Below are 25,607 nucleotides of genomic sequence, written 5' to 3'. Positions count from 1 at the left end.
TAAAAGCTCTGCTGAATCGTTCCACGGCTGCTCTAGTCAGTAACAAATTGAAGCACTTTATAAAATTTGTAGCTCTTCAATAATTTTGAATCACTTTAAAGTGCTCATGCTCCAAACCATAAAGTCTTTCTTAACCACTGCAAACGTATAAAAGGCACATCATCAAAATGACAGTAATCAACTCCTTCAGTTTTAGGTGTGAAATTGTTCTGTTTTTTCCTCCTTGTTTTTTGTTGTTCACAAGTGCAAAAAAAAAAAGTGGTCATAAGGACTCAATGAACAAAATCTCTTTTTTTTTTTTAACAGCACCAAGTAATCACACTTCTAAAAAGTTCTCAGATGAAGAAATATTCCATTTTAGATAAGATACCCTTAGCGTGTGTGGGCATGTGCATATGCACGTTACATCTATCTAGGATCCTAATTGAACTGAGAGGCCACTCACTGGTACAGAGGAGACTGCTGATGCAAGCCCTTGGGAATGCCTGAGAAATAACACATATGTGGTATCCAGGACAGTAACAGAAGGGACGGCAAAGGAAATGTATCATGCACTTTACAGTGTATGAATTTATTTTTGAGTTAAAATGAAATTCCTATGGCTTAAGTCACTAACTGAAGTGCACTAAAACACTGTCATGTTGACATAATATTCTAGTTTGCTTTTTGTCTTTAAAATTATTGAATTGATCCCATTCAGGTATATCCATCTAGCTATTGGATCTTATCAACCCTGGTTCACATTGTTCACAACCAAACCAAATCAAACCGCATGTTAGTTTTCAACTGAAGGTGACCTACCAGACTAGTGTAATAATGCCTCCCACTCCCTGCGACAGCTGGACGGTATCTTACAAACATTCTAAGTCCAGTTTCAGCACAACTCAAATTTAGTTCACTTGAAAGCATGCATAAAAATGAACATACCCTTACAAATTTGAAGTTACGGTGACACACATCACATCTGCTCACTCTAGTTCACCCTAATTGGCAGATCTAGTCGCAAGGCCCCACTAACTCTGAGAGCTGGGAAGTATGGGAGAGCAGTTACGTATCTGGAAAGTTTGTAAATATCTCTGCCACTGGTTCTATCCAAAACAGAGCAGACGTACCTCACTAATTTTTAAAACCTTACCATGTGTTCATAGTGTTTACTCACGAGTCTATGGTAATCTCTTTTTTTTTTTAAACATAGCATGGGTTGAACTTTATTTCCCCTTCCCATATTTGTATAGTTGGTGGACCTGTGAGCAGATATTTTCTCCTCTAAACAAGAACACAAATTCACCAGGGCAAAACACAAGCAAGCTCTCTTGAGTCCCAGTGTGCAATGCACTGAATGTGTGTCTCTCACTCGAGATTCCTATGTTGAAATCCTAACCCCAGATGTGATGACATTAAGAGGTGGGCCTAGATCGAGGGTGGGGCCATATGAATGGGGCTGGTATCCCTGTAAGAGACCCCAAAAAGCTCTTTTGTCCCTCTGCCAGCCCCATGAGAACACAGTGAGGACAGCAGTCTACCAGAAGAGGCTCTCATCAGAAGCCAGCCATGCGACCACCCTCATCTTGCCTTCTAGTCTGTAGAACCATGAAAGATAAATTTATTACAGAAGTCCGAAGGGACTATGACACAGTGGGAAAGAAACATCTCTTATCTGAGGGGTATGGCTTCTCTCCACTGCAGGGCTGCTGTACACACCGGTGGGTAAAGGGGAATGGACTTGTTCAACAGCCTATGGGCCCTGAGAAAATGCAGCCCCTCCTTGTCTAATCAGAGCAAGAGCAGTACAGTCTTCAGAACATTAGCAGGTGCCAATGGGCTTGTGTTGCCCAGAACAGCCCTCAGTCCCTCCGTTTGTGAGCCTCTGAGTATGGTCCTGCAATGGCTTGCCTAAACCCAACCTACCATTCCTATGAAATTATGTTGCTAAAAAGCCAGTAACATACATTTCATTGTTAGCATTGGGGCCTTATATTAAAAATTGATAACCCAGTTGCTTCAGACAGCTTTGTATTTATGGCTTACATACTTAAGATTAATTTAAGGGACATTTCAATGTCAGAAATCTTACAAAGCAGCATTTGGTTTTGGGCTTGGAACCCAAAACAGGCCAAAAAGGACTTACTTTTTCTTTATCAAAAAAGAGAGCATTGAATTGACAAAGTTAAAACACTTGATGTAGAACAGACTGAGGTAGTCAAACTTCCACGTGAGTGTGTTCCCATGTGAATTAATGTGACCCTAAGACTGTATGAGGAAACAGCTATTACACAAACTGCAAAGAACTCCAGGGGTTCTCAAACAGGGGAAAGTCGCCTTTCTAGGAAGCAACTGGAAATGTGTAGAAATGTTTTGTTTCTACTTTTTAGTTATTTCCAGTTTTTTGGTGAGGGGCTTCTGGTGGCAATAGTTAGTGGGGAGTCAGGGATACAAACTATTTTGCAATGCAGTTTTTATCCTGTAATAAAGTACTTCCTGCCAAAAATGCCAAGTGAGAAATACTGAACCAAACAAATATAAACATAAAAACATACAATAAAAGAAAGGACTGACTCTCGTATTCCTCATAAAGGAGAACTCTTCCTACCACATACCAAGAGAAATGCAAGAAATGCGGTCTAGTGTGGAAAGAGCTAAAACACATCAAGAGGTTGGAGGAACTTGAGACAAAAGTCAACATCTTAATTTAGTTTTTATTCAAACATTTAAAAAGTAATCTTTGACCCCTTCATCTTCTTGAATAATGTAGTCCTTAAAAATGTGAACAAAGTAGGTTAACAAATTAGGCATCCATCCTGGCAAGGGGGGCACCACCATGGTTGTCAATGTATAATGATGGATATGAAAACAAATATAATTGTAAATGTATGTTTCTGTATTTATGTGTAGGTACTTACAGTCACATATGCCATAGCTCTGTCCACTGAGAGGGTCTGGGAACACTGACAATACAAAAGCAATAAACACACCTAAATGATCAACTCATGGCTTTTTAATACCATTCGCTACTAAAAGAAACCAGGGTTTCTAGAGAAATGATTGATTCCAGAGTAGGGAAAATGCAAGGGGAGTTTGGAACATTAAGCTGTGCCAGAAAGGAAGAGCTCAAAGAATAACTGAGATATGTCAAAAAGTCAAAGAAGCCAGCCTGAAGGAACTTCAGGGACAACATCTGGGACAATTTGAGCATCAGGATAAGTAACAACAGTAACAGAGAATGATTCATTTAATAAACACAAGTCCATAGGATTTAAAAAGATTAATGAATTCTAAGTTTGGTGAGGACCAATATTTACATTGCTTCAAGATACTTCTCCATAAAATAATTACAAAAGAACAAAAACATCTTTATAGTGGAAGACACCACCTTAATCAAGGGATTAAAGTGAGCATCATCAATAACTTTGTGCTGATGAGAGATACAATGAGAAAAGCAAGTCACTTGTAATAATCCTGCCAAAGCTGAATAACCTGAATTTATTCATAAGGAAATATCAGACAAATGCAGACTGAGGGTCATTCTATCAAATACCTGGCCTATAATCTTCAAAATGGTTAAGGCCATGAGAGCCAAGAAAGGATTAAGGAGCTGTTTTAGTGATGGCATGATGACTAAATTCAGTGATTTTACAATGGATTACATAAAGGACATTGGACACTCGCAAAAACTGACTATAGACTAAGCTTTAGTTGGAAATCATCTATCAATACAAAATTCCTGATTTTGGTAGTTGTTTTGCTATTACACAGGAGAATGTCTTTGTCAAGAAAATTCACTAAATATTAGGGAGTGATGAAGTATTTTGTGAGCAATTTACTATCAAATAATTCAGCAAATTAAAAAAAACATGTTCTTCACACTTGAAACTTTGATGTAAATTTAAGATAGTTTAAAAATAACTAACAATAATAATCTTAAGGGTTCACTAAAAATCACTGTTTGCTAAGTCTTAGGGATACAGTAGTAGAAAAATGCCTTCAGTTCTGGCACCTGGTGCTTATAGTTTGGCAGAGAAAACAAGAGTTGAATAAGTAATTTTAAGGGAAAGAGAGGAAGCCGTTCAATTTAGGATAGAAGGAAGCCCCCTTCCCCCACTCCCCTCCCCCTTCCCAGTCCCAAGGTGATTTTTATGCTAAGCATGGAATGATACCTAGGACTAGCTGTGTGATGGGTGTAATGACTGTCTGTATGTGGGGCATAGGGATCTCAGACTTGGGCAACAGGACATCTCTGGTATGGTACAGTTGTGTAAAAACCATTAGACATGCAAAGAAACAATGATGCCCACCATCAATACTGAAGGACTTTAAAGTACAGACATTGATAATTTGAGCTCCTCAATGAATGACTAAAATGTATTGAGATCATATATAAAAGAACAAAATTTTTTAAATTACTTGCATTAAAATATATCAGCCATGTTCCCATGGTACGAAAAAAAGGAAAATATTTTATACTCTTTTCATCATAGGAAGATACATATTTACAAAGTAAGAATAGCACTGAGCACTCAGTACAAATGTAGAATTACTTTAACAGTATCAACTTGATTTTTTCTATCACCCCATTCTGTTTCTAGTCTGTCCCAGCTTTTACTTTTTGATGACTCTACTACTTCTAGAGAATTTCAGACCTTTCCCTTTGCAATTCATTCTCAAACATAAATGAGCCCCTACTTCAATAATTCTTAACAATTTTTAGTCACACATCTCTTTGAGAATTTGACAAGTTATGAAGCACTTTCTCCTTAAAACATTTACACACAGAAACATCTTAAAAAGAAATTTAAGGAGTTTGCTAAGCATTCTTACTTCTTAAATCATTCATATAACCCAAATTATAAATCCTTCATCTTCCAAGAGTCAGTTATTGATTATTTCAATTTTAAACAAAGCAGGAACTAAATAGTGTTAGAATAACTGGTTATACCTAACTGAAAGGCAGGTCAAAGCACTACCTCAAAGAGGTAGTTATTTTTTAAAGATTTGCATGTCTACACATGAAATAAAAATTTTACCTTCTTGTACTTCCATGCAGGTGTAAGCAGATGGACACATTATTGTTGTTTGACTGATTGATAACTGGAGCAGAAGGGAGAATGTGTTAGAAGTCCCGTTAGATGAATTAAACGGGCAGATTCAGGTTTTGTGGATCCTGAAGCATAAACAATTTGGGGGGGGTGTCTCTCTTTAAGAAAAATATATAATTATGTAAGAAAATTGTTAAAAAGTAAGTCGTTACTTAGAATGAAAGATCACACCAAATCACAAACATTATTATAAGATTGAAAACAATACAAATGCTACAAAATCAGAAAAGTAGCACAGTATTTTTACTAGGTGACATGCCTCTGGCCCTATAACTTATGTCATGATGGTGGATGAGTATTAAGGCATGCGGGATTTAGGAATACTTTAGAAACTAGTCCATACTTGAGGGCCAGCAATAACTATACATGGAAGTTGATAGAGGGTCACATAAACATACCCCACTAAACCTGAATGACATGTACCTGAACTCCACTTCCCCTTAGCTGGATGCCCCAACCAGTCCAATTCCATCAATCCTCATGAGCAGTACAATGGGGGGAGTTTCTGAGTTTGAGTCAGCCATCTCAAACAACTGTGAACCTTTTGCAAAGAACATTAAAATTGGAAGAGATCCAGAAAAACAGCTGCTATAACTTCATTTCCTAGTAGCAAATAATTCTCTTCTTTGGGACCATCACATGGCTTTTGCCTTGGCACTGAATGTGCAAAGACATTCTGATGTTAGATAGCCTCTTTCCTCTCTGTGAGACAGAATGCATCCCTTTCCCGCTGTCTTTAATCTGAACCTCACTTCTAGGTTCCTCTAGCTTTGTCTCTGGATAAATAAATGCATGCTCTGTAAGTTGGTGTTTTCTGCTTTGTGTTTCACTAGCAACTGCAAAGATAAAGAGTTTAAGGAAATGGATTTTAAGCTAGACCATCTATTTTTTTCCTTTCATCTTAATAAGGAATCCTGCTCAAAGCAAGTTTATTACACACATTTCCAGACTTCTAAAATAGTGGCTTAAATAGTGTTTTCATCATGCTATCCCCATATCTGTGATTCTAGAATATGTCTTTTTCTTTCAATATTATTCCAAATGCTAACTTAGAAGTTTCTTCTTGGTTACTCTTAACATTAACTAAGAATATTGGTAACTCAACATCTTGATTTTCTTAACATGCAGCTATTTGGCCACACAAACTCCAACTTTCAAGGAAGCTTTTGTCCTTCAAAAAGTTTTCCCTAAACATCAGTTACACTAATCCTCAACAAAGTGCTTACCATACTGTATAGCAATGTCTCTCAACTAGGAGTCACTTCAAGGCAAACCCTGTCTTACTCATTTACATACACAATACACATTACAGTCGCAAACAGCAGACACTGTGCACCATTTGAATGGACACGTTACTAAAAGTTTATAGAGGTAAATCTCTCAATGAAAGCACTTGAAACTTTGCCTTGCTTTTTAAATGCAACTGTTACCACACAAGGCAATAGCAGTTGTAGAAGTCGTAGATGGAAGTTTAAATTATTTTCAGATAACCTCAAATCGTAAAGTCAGTGGAACTTCTAACTCCTGTAATCTAGGAAGAAACCCCCTTGCTCACTCCACCCTAAAACATAAAAACCCGTATTAATCCTTTTGGGTTCTGTTTTGGACAGATTTTTACCATTCACTCTCTGAACCCATTGCCCTGAGGTATCATATTCCTTAGGGTCTTCACTTCCTACATCACTGATAAGAGCTGATAAAAGTTTTCTTGAATTCTGAACTTTGAAAGATCCTAGAATTCCCCTTTACCACCAAATACCAGATGAGGTATGGGACCTCTGCTATTATTGTACTTGGTTCTTCTGCTTACTTCCTTTGCTCAAGGGTGCCAGAAAGTATACCATCTAGATACCCATCTAGACTCTTAAAAATATGTAGAGGTAAATGTAGGAGAAATACCATTAAGCAATAGTATTTTGGCTTTACCAACCAGGAGGATCAAAGTTCTGAGTTTTCAGGAAATGAATTGATAAAGGCTGTGACTGACTTCCTTTTATTTCAGGGACTGATATAAACTTTTTACTGTGGCAGTAGAGCAGAACAAATCTATTAGCATCATTACAAAGCAATATTTTAACATCACAAACTCTAGAAACAATCTTAGAATAAAGAACAACCCTTTAAAACTGTGTCAATTTAGCTTAATGAAAAACATTAATCGTCCTATTCTACTTATCTTACTACACAATAGTCCATTACATTCAGCAACCTAACTTTGAGCTCTGCTCTTATTTTTCATCCAGGGGTCTAATATTTACATAATTTTAATAAACTGTAGATAACCATCAAATATATTTTTAAATAAACTTAAATTGTAGAGGTTTCAGATTTACAGAAAAATTACAGAAATAGTACTGAGTTCTATATATCTATACCCACTTGATCCTAGTATTAACATTGATCACAACTACTGAATCAACACTGATACATTCTTACCTATGTCCATACTTAGTTCCAATTTCCTTAGTTTTTACCTAATGCCCTTCTTCTCTTCTAGTATCCCACATATTTTGTCATTATGTCTCTCTAGTCTCCTCTTGGCTCTTGCAATTTCTTGTAATTTCCTTGTTTTTTATATCCTTGCAAGTTCTGAGAAGTACTAGTCAGATATTTTGTAGAAAAGTCCCTCAATTGTGATTTTTCTGGTATTTTTCTCATGAATTACAGACTAGTGTTAGGGCTTTTTGGAAGGAAGACCATGGAGGTAAGGGGCCATTCTCATCACAATATGTTAAGTGGACATATAATTTAATTGTTGATGTTAGCCTTGATAACTTGGCTAAGGTGATGTTTGTCAAGTTTCTCCACTGTAGTTAGCTTTTTTCCCCCTTTTCCATACTGTACTCTTTGTAAGGAAGACACTGTGCATCTAAGACAATGTATTACTATGCTGAGTAGTATCCCATTATGCACATATCCCAATGTGTTTACCTCTTCTACTACTGATGGACAGTTGGGCAGTTTCCAGTATTGGGCTATTTTGAATAAAGCTGTTATGAATATTCTTAAAAAGTCTTTCCCTGGATGTGTTTTTATTTCTCTTGGGTAAACACTTTAATGTAGAACTGCTGGGTAGATATGTTTTTATTTTATATAAAAAAACTACTAGAACTTTTTATAAAGTGGTTGCATCATTTCTAATGTGGCTGTAACACAAAGTATGAGAGTTCCAGTTGCTTCATTTCCTTGCCACCATCTAGTCATGTCAAAGTTTTTAATTTTAGCTGTTCCAGTGGGTAGTGTTATCTCATTGCAGTTTTAATTAGCATTTCCCTGATGACATAGGATGTTGAGTAACACATCTTTAAAATAATATGTGAATGGAAGGCTGTCTCTGAACAGGCTCTTGGTGGAGAACAGAAGTATCTAGTAAAAAATTAACACTCAGAAGTTGGGGCCTTTCACCACTAGCTAAGGTAAAGTTAATAGGGACCAGATGTACTCTTCCATTTTACAGAACTAAAACACTCAACGAAATACATGAAATAAGTTTTCAGATACTGAACAGGCAGCACAGTATAGTGATTCCTGAAAGACGAAAAATTATGAGGTGAACTCTGCTCCACATACATTCAAGCCACAGTACAGGGACTACATGCCAAGCCCAGTGGTCACCCTAAGCTGAGAATCTGGGAAGGCAAAGGCAACTAGGAACAAGACAGGAGAATATTAGAAAGAAGAGCTGAAGAGAAAGCTTTAGAGATTGGCAGAGTTCCTTCATGTGTTCAGTTGATTAGATTAATAAATGCATTTAGGAAATCATCCCATGTTGCAGAAAAAAACCACCAAAAAGGAATGGGCAGAACAATCCTTGGGACTCAACAGGGGAAGGAAAGTTCCTCTTTCCCCCAGCCAGACTGAGACAACTTTAACGCACAGGGCAGTGGTCAAGTACTCAGAACGATATTTTAGTGCAAAAATTAGCACTAAATTAAAGGCTGTTCTCTCATTTTAAAAGCAAGCTTCGAAAGAATCAAAACTTGTCTCCCAGATTTCCTAGTAACTCAGCTTCACACAGAACAAAGCTCAAGAATATTTAAAGAAATACAAAAATATCTACTACCCAGCATGGCCAAATGCAGTGTCCGGCATCTGGTCAAAGATTTTCAGGAATGCAAACAAGCAAGAAAGTATGACCCAGGATGAGAAGAAAAATCAATCAACAGACACAAGTTCCAAATTGACACAGAAAACACTAGTAGAGAAGGACACTGAATCAGCTATTTCAAATATACATGTTGAAGAAAACAAAGCATGAAGATGTTAAGGTAAGACGTGGGGGAAATAAAAAAAGACCCAAATTGAACTTCTAGAGATTAAATAAAAGGTCTGAGGTGATAAACATACTGGATGAGTTAAACAGCAGATCAGACACCAAAAAAACAAATTAGTGAACTTCAAGACACAACAGTAAAAACTACCCAAAATGAAACATAAAGAAAAAAAAATAACAGAAAAACATTGAAGAATGAACAGAGGGTTAATGAATAGTGGAACGAATTCAATTTTTTAAAAGTAAAAGAATTTTATTGTTTTACAAGTGAGCAACATACACAGCTGAATAATTAATTACAACCATGGCACTTCCAATGGTATTCAAATGGAGTCATGAGAACAAGAAGTGCTCTTCCACTGAAAATGCTAAAACTGAAATCCACTATTTCTGCCAAGAACTTTAATATTTTCAAGTACAATCAATACTTAAAGAGGCAAAGAAAAGTATTATCAAATTTACTGAGTATGTCTGAACATGTATTGAAAAACCTTTTACGCTTGATCCAGGTAGTGCTACTACTAAACATTTTATGTAACTACTACTAATTTTTAAGAATCTAACACCCTTTTCTTTCAACAGATACTTCTGCAGAAGGCTGTCAAAAAAATCGTAAAATCCAACAATGCACTGCAACTGCATTTCCACTTCTTTCCTTAGGGTAGAAAAATTAGTCAAACTTGAACTCAATCTGAGATAAAAACCCAGTGATTTAAGAGCCTACATGAATTCAAGTAGAATTACAGAAAACTGTAACTAGAATCTTCATATTAAAATTGCTAGAGGTTGAAGACTTTTTAATGTGCCTTGCAGTCAACAATGAAGTGTCTATTTAAATTTCTTGCCCATTCTTTTTTTGTATTCAGTAGTTTTTGTACATGCTGAACAGTAGTCCTTTGTCTCATGTTTTGCAAATACTTTATCTCAGGCTATGACATGTCTATTTTCTTAACAGGTTTCTTAATCAGCAGATGTTTTTAATTCAATGAAGTCTATTTTATCTTTAAAATAAATTTGATTATTATTGCTTGTGTCCTATGGAACATTTGCCCACCCCTAAAATTATCAAACTATCCTTTCATTAATTCTTCTGAAAACTTTATGGTATTAGCTTTTACAATGAGGTATATATAGATGATCACTGAATTAATTTTTGTATGTAGTATGAAGTATTAACATACCATATATGAGGGATTGGGGTTCAATTTTTAAAATGTGGATATCCAACTATTCTAGGGCCAACAGTTGAAATGACTGCTTTCCCCATTTTTAAAGTATGAATCAAAAAAATTTTTACAAAAAAATTTCTAAAAATTTAGTGATTAAATTTAAAAAAATTTGTTTTATTTCTGTAATTCAGTTTTTCCTCTGATGTTGACATTCAATTTCAAAAGACTACTCAATTGACAAATTATCAACTTTGGACATCAGCTATTTATCCAAAACAGTTAACAGATCATCTATTATAATGATATAAATTTAAATATTTGGAAAAAATCATTTCATGCTCTAAGAAAATTTTTTTAAAGTAGAAATGAAAAAGTAAATACATACATAAACAATTACTATAATTCACATCTTATCATTGCTACTTAAGGTGCTTCCATTAACATAGTTTCATTTAGACTTTTCAAATATTCTATTCTATTCCTAAGCATATTGTTTCACTGTAGAATAACATAAAATAAAATATACTCCAAATAAACAAAATAGATATTAAAGCTAAATTTTTCAGAGAACTATTTTTGAAATACATCTCCTTTGAAGACAAGTAATGACTCTATAGCATCTTACTACACTGATGGACAGTGATTGCCATGGGGTTGAGGGGGAACTTGATAATATGGGTGGAATGCTGAAACCACAATATTGCTCATGTGAAACCTTTGTAAGATTGTATATCAATGATACCTTAATTTAAAAAAATACATCTCCTTTATTCTTAATATTTCAGTGATGGATATTTAGTATATTCAAACTGTGTTATACATTTGAAATATCAGTAAGATGTTATTAATTGAAATTGAACATATTACTCTTTGTATAATTCCCTTTGCGTAAAAGATTTTCTGACAGATTAAAGAATGGGGAGTAAAATCTGTCTGCCAATGTACACATCATACTGCTTTAGGGTCCTACAACACTTGAAACCCTTGGAGTTTTTAAAAGTTCTACTGAAATAACATGTAAACATGTTTGAATTAAGAAGCACTTGACAGAGAAACTACAGAAAGTGGACTACGGAGATTGTATTTGCTGAAAGGCTATTATCTTTCCTGTTCAACACACCAACTGACAAGGAGAATATATAATACTGCCCATCTTTTTTCTTTTTGCTATACAACATTACATTGGTTTCAAGTATATAACACAGTGATTCAACAATTATACACATATTAAATCTTCACCCCACCTAGTAGTTACTGTCAACATAAAAGATGTTACAGAACTACTAACTATATTCTCTATGCTGTACATTCATCCCTGTGACTAGTTTATATTATGATTGAGATTTTTTTTCCCTTTTTTATCCTTCACCACCTTCACCCACCCATCCCAACCCCTCCTCCATGGTAACCACAAGTCACTTCTCGGTATCTTTGAGTATTGCTCTTTTGTTCATTTTGGTTTTTTCTGGTTTTAGTTTCCACATATAGGTGAGATCATATGGCACTTGTCTTTCTCTGCCTGGCTTATTTCACTTAACAAAATACCCTCTAGGTCTATCCATGTTGTCACAAACGGCAGGATTTCCTTCTTTTTTATATTGGAGTAATATTGCATTGTGTAAATGTACCACCTCTTCTTTAAACATTTATCTATTGATGGATGCTTTGGCTGCTTCCATATCTTGGCTGTTGTAAATAATACAATATTGTCCATCTTTTAAAAAATTTTTTTAGCAAACTCAGAATTAGCAAAGTCCAAACAATCAAGAGTGTTTGTTGACCAACGAACTACACTGATATAAGAAAAAAACATTATGATGGTCCTCATGTACTTCAGGCCATTACTCAGAAATCACCTCAGTGAGGCTTACCCTCAATGCTCTATTTAAAATTTTCTCTCTACCCCCACCCAACAGCTTCATACTTTCCCTTTCCTGGCTCCCCATTCCCTGCTTAGATCTTTTACCACTCACATATCCTACATTTGACTCATATTTACTTTGTTTAGAGCCATACCCTCCCACTAGACTCTAAGCTCTTGGAGGGCAGTGATTTTGATGCTTTGTTTGCTGCCATATATAGGGTGTAGGTTCTGGAATATTATAAGCACTCAATAAATACTTACTGAACAAATAATTAAATGAGTATAAACCAAAATATTCTAGGAGAAAACACTCTTTGTGAATTCATTTTCAACTAACACTGTCCTCTAACATAATATGTAACCATTCCTGAAACCAAAAACAACTACTTACCTTTTCTCATGCTAACACAGAGAAACTGATCTCAAATTTAGAAATATATAGTCATACATGTAAACTCTTTTATTGTACATATGATAAAACTGAGGTCAACAGTGATAATTCAGTTCCATTTAATTAGTATGGGTTGAATGCCTAGTAAGTGCAAAGATAGTTGCAGGCAGAAATGGGATGAGATGTTTCTTCACTTTTATATTAATATTCTTTCCACAAAATTATGCTGCTACTCCAATTTAAGATAATGAATAGTCATTTGCCAAATGGGAGAAAGAGGAGGACTAACCACACAGAGGGCATTAAAAGGGAAAGAAAAGAAAAACAACAATAGAAAAAAACACACTCCCTCTGAATTATCAAAGACAAGCCCACCTAGACATGCATATGAACAGGCTCTATTTGGTTTTACTTTTTTTTTATGAAGAAAACAAAAATAAGTAAAATGTTTACCATTTTAAAGAATGGAAATGTTGACATTAGCTTTTGATCATCCTCAGTGTCCATGTCAGACTTTTCATGGCATATAATCAGCGCAGCTAAAAACCCAGGGTATAGACATAATGAGAAGAGTGGGAGTTAAAAGATGAGACTGTATGACTATTTGAGACACTGGGTACAAGCTCTAGGATCATAAGTGTGTTTAAATCTGATTCTTTAAGCCACCTAAAGCTCTGTGAAGACACAGGATGATCCACATTCAAAAATCACTTAGTTTTATTTTGAATAGAGACATATAGCATGATAGACCATTTTCAATTATGAGGTGGCTCAGAAAGTGTGTATGAATTCAGAGAATGTTGAGACCCTATGCTTTGCAGTACTGAGAATTTAATCTTTCATTTGAAAGAATAAAATCTAGTGAAGTTCCAATTATAGATTTCATAGTGAATTCCACTTATTGCTTCCTGGACCTATCAATTCCATTAATGGATGAATATCTCTTCTGAATCATAACTCAGTAAGAAATGTTACTATTTTACCAATGATATTTATATCAGAAACAATAAGACAATGAGTCTGAGTCCATTCTGCTTGGATGCACTGGTCATTTATGCATAGCAACTGGACTTCTGGGGAAAGTACCAAAGATAATCAAAATGCATACGGATATTAAGATAAAATTATATGCTTTTCATTTCAGACAAACCAAAAGGTGTAGTCGGGAGAAGAGAGCTCTGATTTTTATAGTGCAATTCATTGGGGGTAGGGGAGTAGGAGGGAAAGTAATCAACAAATTGTCAAATAAATTTTCACAAATCCTATAAAGCAAGATTATAATGGTTCCTAGTTAATTTGGCCAAAATATAAAATAAAAATAACTGACCTTTCAAGCATTTATAATGACTAGGATTCAACATAAAAAATTTTAAAATTCTGCTGGCTTAATTTAGATTTTTAGAATTATTTGGAATCATTTAACAATATATGTGTAGATCAAACTAAAACTAAAACATTATATATCAGTTATATCTCAAAAAATTATTTGGCTTAAATACAGTACAAACCCTTTTACACTTAACATAATTCCTGGTATAAAGACAAAATGCTTAAATAAGCCAGTTAATAGTTACAACCGTCATTGTCTTCAGATTTGCTGTGAAAGGCTAACGAAACCTAAACCAAATCCATCGCTTAAATTAATACGCAGTTTGTACAAGTTCTTAGTATACTTAGGGAGAACTCAAGTTTAAAAAGAGTGAATCAATAGTATTTTAGAAATACATGTTATTCCATCCAATAATGAATTCTACGCCATTTTTCTCCCACATTACTCCACAGTACAATCTTTGAAACTCAAAATAATAACTTCAATTACAATTTTTTAAATGTGGCTCTTTAATAAAAATGTTATAAATACCAGGTGAGATTCTTTTCAAGTCCAACATGTGGTAAACGTTATGTAAAAAATAAATGTCATACTTAGCTATAACCTTGTTACAAGGAACTTATTCTATGGATGCTGATATATCTCAAGATATATTTGGGATGCGTCTTTTGGAAATACACATGAACTATGATATTAGGCTTTAGTCACAATTACTTTCAACCAAAGAGTTTTAACCCAACTTAAGTACTTACTAAAAATAGCAACTTCTTCCAAAATATTTAATTTATACCAAAAGCAGGAATTTGCTGTATTGAAATTAGTCAAATGAATGTGGACCACAAACCTTGTTAAGTAATTCCAAAAGAACAGTTTCAAAACTGCTTCCAATAGTGATCATAGCACTGAAATGTAATATACAGCCTCTCAAGAAAGTTGTATGGAAGTCTTTCTAAAAATTCTTCTTCAAAAAAAAAAACAAAAACCTGTTTATCTCTTATATTCATTCCCTTTATAACTGTAATCATTCATTTGAGGTTTTAGATATAAAAACCATCAAGAAGAGTCTTATTTAAATTTTAGTATTTATAATTTTAAACACTACAAATTTAAAACAAGTCTTATTTAATTAACAGGGGTTTAAATGATACCTGTAGGTTGGAGTGGGAATGGTTCTGTTTTTGAAAGTGACAGAAAAATGATTTTAACTTGGGAAAAATATCTAAGTATTTATAAAATATTAAGTACTCTCATACACAGGCAACAAATAAATTGCTTACTCGGATGAACTTCTAAAATGTATTTTAATCTCATTCCAAAAAGAAAATTTCTAGATACAAATACATCTCATTCAATCACATTTTAACATACATTCAGCAACTTAAAATATTATAAGGATCCAATATTTTTACCTTTTATCATCTCAATATATTATATATTTAATATATAATATATATACAATACATACAGGTAGTCAGCAGGATTCCAAAGAAATTTTTTTAAGTCTGATCAATATTGATAAATATTTTTAGACTATTAAAAAGAACTATATTTAGGATCATAGAATAAAATAAAATATGGGAGTCCAAACCTAACAGCAAGATTGCAAATGTTCATATAGCCAATCCTTTTAAAAGATCCCTCAAGTTGGACAGAATACCTTTTAAAACAATACTCTTGCTACTCTTAAGCAGCAGTACTTGTGGACAGTAAGCATGTACATTTCCATTAAATTTAAAATTACTATGCAGCTTTCTTTACTGTAATATACAGTAGCTATTTCTTTCTTTCTGTTGGATTTTGCAATTATTGTTTGAAGAGTGACTAATACATTACCAACAGAAGCAACTTTAGCTCCTTTCCCTCCCCTAAAGCACGGCTCAGTTTGAAGATTGTTCTATAGGTAGCCACTAGGAATATTAACAGTACCTTAATACCATTAAGAGCAATCAATCAATAACTGAAGTCATATGAGAAGTTTCAAGACTGCTAGAAGTTTCTGTAAACCAAGGTAATCAGAAGTATCACCCTTGTAGATAGCCCTCTCACATCAGTTAATACAAGGAGTTAAAATTCCAATGCCACAGTATAGTAGTTAATAATCTATTCTGTAATCTTAAATATTATACCATTAATTCACCCTGAGGATACAGAGGAAGCATTTAAAGTAAGATATTCTGATATGTTTCTTGTTTGCCTTTGATTTTGCTTTCTTCTGGTTTTCATCAGCCCTTCAAGGGCACAAATGTTTGAATTCAAAGTGTGACTTGGATATCCACTTTGCTAACTGAGATTCATGCCACAGTCAGATACTGGTGATAGAAAAGCCCAAAAAGGCTTGTAGAAAAGAGACAAGCAGCAATCCACCAGGTCAGAAAAGACAGAAGTCCTCGAAAAAGCAGAGGAGTGAAAATGTTTTTTAAGCTGCTTAGTGCCACTGTTATTTGTGTAACAGTTACCTTCATCTTCCCTTCAGCAGATGGTAATTCAGAATAAACAGAATTGGAGGACAGACTATTATCTGCTGGCAAGGTAGAGATTGATTCTGGATAGATCCCCCAGGAATGATTACCTAGAAAATTCAAGATGCAAATAAAACGTGAAGAGTAACTAACTTCTTTAACTTATATTTGAAATTAAGAACAAGAAATTTAGTAGCATAGCAAATTATTTTACATTGAAAATATAAGTAAAATAGTAAATCTGTCTATAACCTGGTAAAAAAATTCACTTAACTTGACCAGACTACATTCTGGCCTTATCAGTGAAAGTACACATAAAAGGTAAAAAGTCTAATTTACTTTTAATTAACTGCATTAAAATATGGTAAAATAATAAAAACAATTTTTTCCTTGTATAATACATGAATCAACTACCTCTACTGGAGTAACAAGGAAAGACTCAGTAACTTCTTAGAAATCTTTTCTACCTCTAGAATATCAGAATAAATTTCTTTCTCAGAAATTATCAATGACTTCAGTGAGAGGCTATTAATAGCTTCTAGAAATTTTTTCATCAGATACTTTCTTATGCTGGATAGGATATGAGTCACATAATTTACAACTGAGCTACTCCTTTATGTTTCATAGATTCCTAAAGGACATTTACATCTATCATCAGCTCTGTGGTATCTACTAAGCCTACTCAAATAAAACTTTTAGTTCTTCTGGAGTTCTTAAGCCCCTACATTGGCAGACTGTCTCATCTAAGATACTTCTTGAATAATTACAGGGACTTGATAGCTTATAAGTGAACAGACTTATAAGGAGAACTTTGTTCTTCCACTGAGAAATCTTTATTAACCTAAGTTATCTAAAGTAGAACTCACCAGAGAATTCTGTAATTCATATAAATTTGTAAGTACCTTGTTTAATAACAAAATCTTAAATCATCCTCTTACCACCCAAAATAACTAAGATCAAGGGTGTTCACTTAGGTAACTCAATAATTAGGGAGTTAACAGTTAGCAAACAATTCTTCTAAGTAAAACATGTTCTAAAATAGTATCGGCCTGAGTTTTCAAAACCAAGATAACAAATCAACTTCTAGAGATAAAATTTTCCCATGTGTCTTCTTAAAACTTTTAAAGTGACAAACAATTTTAAGGGATGTATTTCTTCATAGGTAACAAAAAGCATTATCAGTTATAGGTAGAAAACAAACCATGTTTCCCAGTTGCCAGAGCAGGCCTACCTAGTGTTTTCAAAAGTAGCGTTGTATGAAGCAGCATTACCAGAGGAGCCATGTACTGCAGTGCAATGACACAAAGGTAGTAAAAGACTCGAGCAACCTGCAACCAACAATATTCTTAAGTGTTTAATACAGCTGACATGCTATGAACAAATTAAACTTTCATATAATTGTCGAACTGAATTGTCTAAAAGCTAAGTAATCCTTTCAGGGGAAGGAAGCTAAATGGTAGTGTTTTACACTTCAGTGTAAATGCCCCACAACTGACTTTAGAAAAGCTCAGTTTGAAGATGTTTTTTAAAATGTGAAAACATTAAATTCCTTAAAAATAGCTTGTAAGTGATTATTGGAGAAAATAACCACTAAAATTCAGTGTTTTTTATTCACATACATTTCATAAAATCTCTAAAGACAGCACCTAAAACATCAAATTAAACAATAGGCAGTCATATGTGAGCATAAACCCCTCATAAATAAAAACCTTTTAATCCCCATTCCATATGAACACATTCAACTGAGGTGAAATTGTGGAAAGTATGAAAACATACAAAAGGCAAAACAGAACAAAACCTGAATCTTGATAAATACTCCTAACTATAAGGGAGAATAAAAAACGAGGACCCAATACCCAATGACTGGATTATAGATCCAGTCTACTATCAAGGTGGATGGATTCCTAGTACTTTCCTTCTCTGGACTCCCCATTAAATTAACTATTTATGTTTCATATTCAAGTATTTGGAATAATGTTAAAAGGATTAAATTTAATCACTAAAACGTAGAGTTATAAAGGCTGGACAATAATATCTGTAATATCTTTCAAATCAATTTGGGAGTCGCATTTAGCAATAGTAGATATACTATAGCTTTGTAACCCAAACTGCAGGATATTTAGAGCACTTAAGGCCGGAAGAGGAACTGAGACCCTCTCCTCACTTAGCCAAACTCAGATCAAGGTCTCTTTTACATCTATCAATTTAAGGTTATTCCATTTATTTACAATAAGAATATTTTGGGGTGAAATTACTGTTAAAGGAAACCAAGTATTTGTTTTACTTACCTCATAGCATTTGCTATTTCTTATTCTGACTACAGTGTAAAACTTACCATTTTCTGTAGCTCAACTGTACTGATACGCCCTGCTTCTTTCTTCATCTGATCCACACATTTCTGGGCTAAGTTTAAGTAAGCTTGCAGGTGACTACGCATCATGGCCAACCGTAAAGCACACAGCAGAATTATTAGCCAGAGTCGCAGAGTATCGAATGTAGCTTCTGTCATTCTACAGACAAAAAAGTTGATATGGTGCTCTCAAAGACCAAAATATGCCAGCACAGTTACACATGCCAATGTTCACTCTATATGAGCTATAGGAAATCTATACTCAGCCACAGTGAAAGTATAAAACAAAAAGTATCCTACTCTACTACAGACTTAACTATATAATAGTTTCACTTGCATAACAGAACCAGGCAGATAAAATTATCATAAAAGTAAAGTAGTAACAGATATCTAGAAGAAAAATGTGGAGCAATACTTGAGATCCTCTTCCTTATCCACCCTCCTCCATGGAATACAGATTGATTGTGAAATGATAAGAAAAGTTGGGTGATCTTAGAGAAAAGGAGAAAGGAAACCAAGATTGATTGTGAAATGATAAGAAAAGTTGGGTGATCTTAGAGAAAAGGAGAAAGGAAACCACAGATTGCCTGTGGAACTATGAAGTCAATAACCCACTTATTACTGGCTTGAATTTTGTCTCATTATATAGATATTCAAATAGGATCTTTCACTCTGCAAATTCCTGATTGGGATCATTGGAAAAGCAAGAATTCTGATTTATTATGAAAAAATCAGATGCCTCAGATTCCTCTCCAACAAGTTAATTTAACCTGTGATATGCTGAAGCTGGCTCAGTTCTGAGCAATTCCTCAAGGCTACAGTTAGGATTCCAGGTGAGAAGATGTATCCTTCAGACATTTTTTCAGAAACTATACTACTAGAGAAGGACGCATTAAAGGACGTTAAAAAGGAGATAACTTCTGATATCCTTTGGGGTTTAATGTTTTTAGAAGATCATGGTTTCTGCTTTGATAAAGTGTAACACTGTAATTAAAAAGTCATGTCTAGACGATGCTGGGCATCTATTCTAATCACATTAGGCACTTAACATGTGATATAAAATTTCAATGGAAAAGCACGGTTGACTAGGAAGAATAAAGGCATAACTTTTCACCAACACATTTCCACTATAATGAACAATGAAATAACAAGTCATTCATGTGAGACTGAAAGTACACAAGACGTGAGGTCATTCACAGCCTTGAACCTTTCCAGATGGCCTGTATACTGGGCTCCCTGGAGTTGTACAATACGGAGGTTTGACTGGTAGCATCCTCAAGACAGCTATAAGACAGACTTTGACAGTAACAGATAATAGAAATGAAGAGAATGGAATAAGGCAATGAATCAAAAGTTAACTGCTCAGTTTATGAGCAGTTCAGGATTTTAAGATAATAGTCATTAAACATTACCGTCAAATTCAGATTATTTAACTAACTTCATAGAAAAGATTTGGTTAGTTCATCTGATGGGATATCTCAGGAAGGAGACTGAGCTGGGATAAAACATAGAGGTGAAGAACACACAGAAGAAATTTCTCCAAATTACTAACGCCATTCTAGGTTTTACTGTATACTTTCTCTTTTGGTTTTCTTCTTACAAGGGCCAAGCACAAATGGACTCTGCCCACATTTTATTTTTTGATGCCAAATCAGAACACATGGATGGATTTAAATACATTTTCATGTTGACATTGCTTTTTAACCATTTTTGCTTCTGCCTACAAATAAAGAACTTTCCACAAAGCATTTAGTCGATGTGACAGACGAAGAACCTGTCATTTGCTTTCTTCTTCATCTCATTCTCTTTGATTGATAGGCAGCCATTCTTTCTCAATCTAACACATGGACTTTGGATTTCAAACAAAATAAAAAATCTCCTTTATCTAACCACTTAATATAATGGTCTGACAAAACACAATAGGATGGAGCAAAGGTAAGAATGTTTATGAAGCAGGTCAGAAATGGGGATAGTACAAAGGAAACAAAGCTATAGGAACAGGATCCTAAGTCTTTGTGCATAACAAAATTTTTTCTGTAATTTAATATATACCCAAAGGAAAAATTCCTTATCCCCATTTCCTTTAAGCATAGTATTTACTACTAATCTGCAAAAGTTTAGTCAGGCTAAAAGTGGGAAAGAAATGTTGGTATAACCACTAAATGCTTTATATACTCCAAATCTGGCTGAATAACCTTAGCCAAATTATTTAACTTCTGAATTTCTTATTTCATTTATAAAACGGGCTGAAAACAGCAATCACAAATAGGGAATTACTGTAAGAATGAATGAGATAAAATATGTAAAGTTTCAATACCTAGCATAATAACTGACTTATGATGGATGGATCATAAATGCTAGTTTCCTTGTTTTACTAATTAAATTAAGGCAAACATAAAATGAGAGAACATAATTACAGGAGGATAAAATCTAATTTCTATGACCAAACTTCAAGGAAGGACTGGGAATGCTTTCAGGATCAAAAACATGAGTTAGAAGTTTCTGAGATTTTGTCTAGAACCCTTGGATCCTTAGGTTTACTTTTAAATACTTAGTAAATCTGTCAAGTTAAAATTATCATTAAGGCTCAATTTATGGGGAAAAAAACCACAACTTCAATGGATACTTCCCTAGTTCAGTAAGATTAAAGCCTTAAAAAAAAAGTCATGATCATCATTGAATATATATCCAAGGCAAATTTGTACCAGGTTATAAAAGAAATACACAAAATAAAATGCATACTAGCCAAGGTTTTCAATTTTAATTTTGATGAGGCAAAGCAGTGAAAGAACATTAAGCACTTACAGCTGGTTGCATTACATGTGTTCTTTCATTTAATTCCAATGATAACTTTGTGAGGTACATACTATTATCTTCATTTTCCAGATGGGGAAACAGAGGCTCAGCAAAGTTAAATAATCTCCCTCCAGTGATAGTTTTATTGAAGATCAGAACTGGGATTGGAACCAGTTCTTTCTGAATCTTTCTATTACTCCAACATAGTTCTGTAAGTCCAATGAGTTAACGTATCAGGTACAGTTATTAATACCTTTCAATAAAATGTTTATTTCCTTACCATAATCTTCTATTAAAATATAGTTTTCTAATGGGGAAGTATTACCTAGTATTAGACAGTAATGTTAAGATGTGATTTTTAAATTTGATAGGTGTGATAATATTGTTGTATAGGAAAATGTCCTTTTTTTGAGAGGTGCATTACAAAGAACTGAGGGGTAAAAGAGTTATGTCTCTAATTTACTTGAAAAACTACTTCATCAAAATACAAAACAAAAAAATACAGAAATGTTAACTCTTATAGGAGTTGAATATATATATGTGAGATGAGAATTTTAATTTATACCACACATTTTTCCTCCGGAGTTTTCACAATAGGCACAACTTCAAAATAGGCACAAGAACAGAAAAAAGGTTAACAACTGAATATTAAATAAGAAAGCAGAAAAATCTTACAAGTGTGTAAGACACTAGTACAGGGTAATAATCATTCGTTTTCATTAATAAAGATCACAAAATGGTTAAACAATGACCTATAGTTTCAACTTTGTAACCCATTTTTTAGCATTTCTATTAATGTTTTAAAAATAGTGTCCTATCATTAAAAAATTTAAATAGTATTTTGGAAAACAGTTTTGATTATATAATGAAACAAAAAGTAGTCCTCAAATACCCATACTTACAAAGGGACACTTTCTCTACCCAATGGTGGGTTCATAATGTAGTCTTTGGTGATTGGTTTTACCCAGAGCAGAACCATAAATAAAGGTGCCAAGAAGTTGATATGAAGTAATGTTCTGAAAGTATATAAGAAATAAATATAAAAATCCAGAAACAAAACACACTAATAAACTACAGGAACTTGGGACTTACAAAATATAGGTAGGAACTTATTTTCAGTATTCTGTATTAAGGGTCACCATTATTTCATATTTATCATTATCACTTAACACTGATTTGAGCCCTTGCAAATTACCTCTTTAATTTTTCAGATGAGAACATTTTAGATCCAGGAAAGTTAAAAGACTTGCTCATGACAATAGTAACAGAGACATATTCAGCACTAAAATCTACATCTGTTCATGTCTATTCTAGTATTCTCTAACAGTCCCCTACTAACTCCCTGACTTAATACACAGGCTCTTAAATGATTCTCTAACTTTCATAGTCAATGAGTCCTGTAGATTCTCAGTATAGTTATCTTTTGAAACTTTTCAGTGCAGCTGAAACAAACTGCCTCCTTATTACTTACAAATTAAGAGACAGTGATTAGCAAGGGCCATAATACAAGAAGACATAAAACAGATGGAACCTACTGAAACAACTTGTAACTGAGGAACCTTTAGCTATGTAGTGATCATGTATAATGTTTTAATTACATTGTTAAAATCATAAGTGATTAACATATTTTTATTACTCCTTGGAGTATTATCAACATACCTGAAATTAACTTCCTTATCCTCTACAAATTAAGAAAATTTACATTACTCCTGACAAGGCAATATACCTAACACAACAAAAGGTTTCAGGTCTGAGCTAAAACTTCACTGTTAAGTGTTGGCTCAAGTTTGTTTCCTATAGACACAGATGACATAAATATTGTTCCTATTATAGAAAAAAGACAAATTCTTCAGACTATACAATATACTGCTTTCATTATCAACCATGCTAAAGAGTTAAACTGGGGAGTGAGTTTAAAACACACACACGTACACACACACACACATTTTTAAATGTCACTACCATGCAAACGACAGTGATCTATGTGAGGAAACAAGGCTGAGTCAGGAAACCATGAGCACCTGACAGGGAAAAGTGGAACTCTGGTTCTAAGTTCTGGCATTAAAACAAGTACTAGTGCCTGGCCATGGGAGTGAGCAGAATGCTGCTCTTTGTGCCAGTCATGCTACTCTCACAACGGAACTCACTTGCCCACACTGTTATATCAAGGCAGAGTGCCACAACACAATGGGGGCTGCAGTAAACTGAATATAAATTAAACTCCAAATCTCCAAAGGGAAAAATCTTAAAAAGAAGCCATGTTTTACTGAAAATTAAACTAAAAAGTGCCTCCCCCACCACATCACTAAATGCTTTAAATGTTTTGATAAAATAGTGATTCTTTCATCCCACACCCTGGGCAAACCACCGGGTGTGGGGAAGAAAGCAGCAATATTAGGTATGCAGTGTTGCTAGGGAACACTCAAGTATCAAGGAGCAGCCCACAGCGGTTTCAGTGGCTGGTGAAGGGCTCCCCTCCACCCACCCTTTCAGTTCATTTAAATCATAACACTGGGGGGGGTTAGTGGACTGAAGTGTGTGTACAAAGGTGGGGGGGCAGGTTTTGTTTTAAAAGAAGCTATTAGGGTGACGGATGCTGGGAGAAAGGCAAGATGTAGCCAAAAGCATGCTCGGTAAAAGGAGGGTAAGAAAGAGGGAGTGTGTACTGGGAGGTGAGAAAAAGTAAACACACACACAAAGCTTATGTAGAAAAATGAGGTAAGGAAAAAATTAAAAAGACTGTCAAAATAAAAATAAATGAAAATGACATAGATAACAGAGATAAGAATGTGAAAAGACTAGAGAACCTGCATCATTAAATACAGGGTTTTAAAGAGCAGAAATGTTAGGAAATAACATCACTCAGAGATACTTAATGACTATGAGTACATATTTCAAAATGCAGTATTTTCAATTTGGGTTTCTACTGCGGAACAAGAAGACAAGATGGAAATTTGAATCTAGATATGAACTGAAAGAGACATAAACCTGTTGTTCTGTCAAGGTGTCTATATCAACGACAAAAAAAATGTCAGAAGCAAAAAAGAATATAGTAAATGGGCTTTGAACTATATGTAGTGATTCAAGTATGATTTTTCCATTGGAGAACTAAAATAGAATTTGGTAGTTAAAAGTAATCTATGAAATTTAACATTGTACAGTATTAGCAATCCCAAAATAATGAATTAAACAAATCTTAAAACATCAATAATTTAAGAAAACAAACATCCCTGATGAATACAGATTTACTTTAAATAACTTTTAAACAAGATATTATAAATAAACATATTAAATTATCTCAATAAAATTTAAATAAACAAATTTTTAATTAAATTTTTAATTAAATGTTTGACAAGGAAATTTTCATTAGATTCTTAGTGCAGTTGTAGAAATTATAATATCATAAATATGGACCTCTAAGAAACTAACATAAATATTGTTATTTCCTTTTAATAGGTAAAACAGAAATTTAGTAATTGACGGTATTTTTTTTAAACACAGGACTTAAAATTTTACACTAGAAAGAGAAAATACTATGACAAAATATTCATTTTTATACAATAATTATTTCATTACAATAATATACCTTCATTAAGATGGAAAACATATATTTATCTGCATGTGCTTATGTACATTTTCCGCTTACTGTGTAATTTTTTCTGTTGCCAAATTCAAGGCATCCAGATGCATTTGAGCCAGCCGTAATCCAGGAAATGTCAAAAAAGCCCCAATGAGTGAACAGAAAACAGCCAGGAAAAATTTGAAAGTAAGTTTTGAAACAGGACCCCTAAAAATAAAATATTTTAAGAAGCTGAAAATTTTTTAAAGTTAACTTTCTACCAATTTCCTTTCTTCTAATCAATTGTATTACAAACCACAATA

General features: G+C 34.0%; 1 protein-coding gene across 11 annotated transcripts in view; it reads right to left on the bottom strand.

Moving 5' to 3' along the window:
• Positions 1-15,309: 15,309 nt before the first annotated feature.
• The window catches only part of TMEM161B (transmembrane protein 161B), a 69,491-nt gene continuing 59,193 nt past the window's right edge, over positions 15,310-25,607 (bottom strand). For 5 of the 11 annotated variants that reach the window (XM_073234332.1, XM_073234331.1, XM_073234325.1 and 2 more), the window contains 5 exons: positions 25,372-25,512; positions 22,628-22,741; positions 18,915-19,089; positions 17,811-17,907; positions 15,320-16,689 (listed from right to left, as the gene is read on the bottom strand). In XM_073234332.1, the coding sequence (XP_073090433.1) occupies positions 16,412-16,689; positions 17,811-17,907; positions 18,915-19,089; positions 22,628-22,741; positions 25,372-25,512 (805 nt within the window). In that variant the 3' untranslated portion in view covers positions 15,320-16,411. Of the gene's footprint in view, positions 16,690-17,810; positions 17,908-18,914; positions 19,090-22,627; positions 22,742-25,371; positions 25,513-25,607 lie in introns of all 11 variants that reach the window. The other 6 variants (XM_037012087.2, XM_037012088.2, XM_037012091.2 and 3 more) reach the window with 4 other exon arrangements.

Source organism: Manis javanica, chromosome 1, assembly GCF_040802235.1.
Source record: "Manis javanica isolate MJ-LG chromosome 1, MJ_LKY, whole genome shotgun sequence".
NCBI classification, from domain to species: Eukaryota; Metazoa; Chordata; class Mammalia; order Pholidota; family Manidae; genus Manis; species Manis javanica.
The sequence above is the reverse complement of the archived record's forward strand: the minus strand, read 5'-3'. Positions and strand labels throughout refer to the sequence as shown.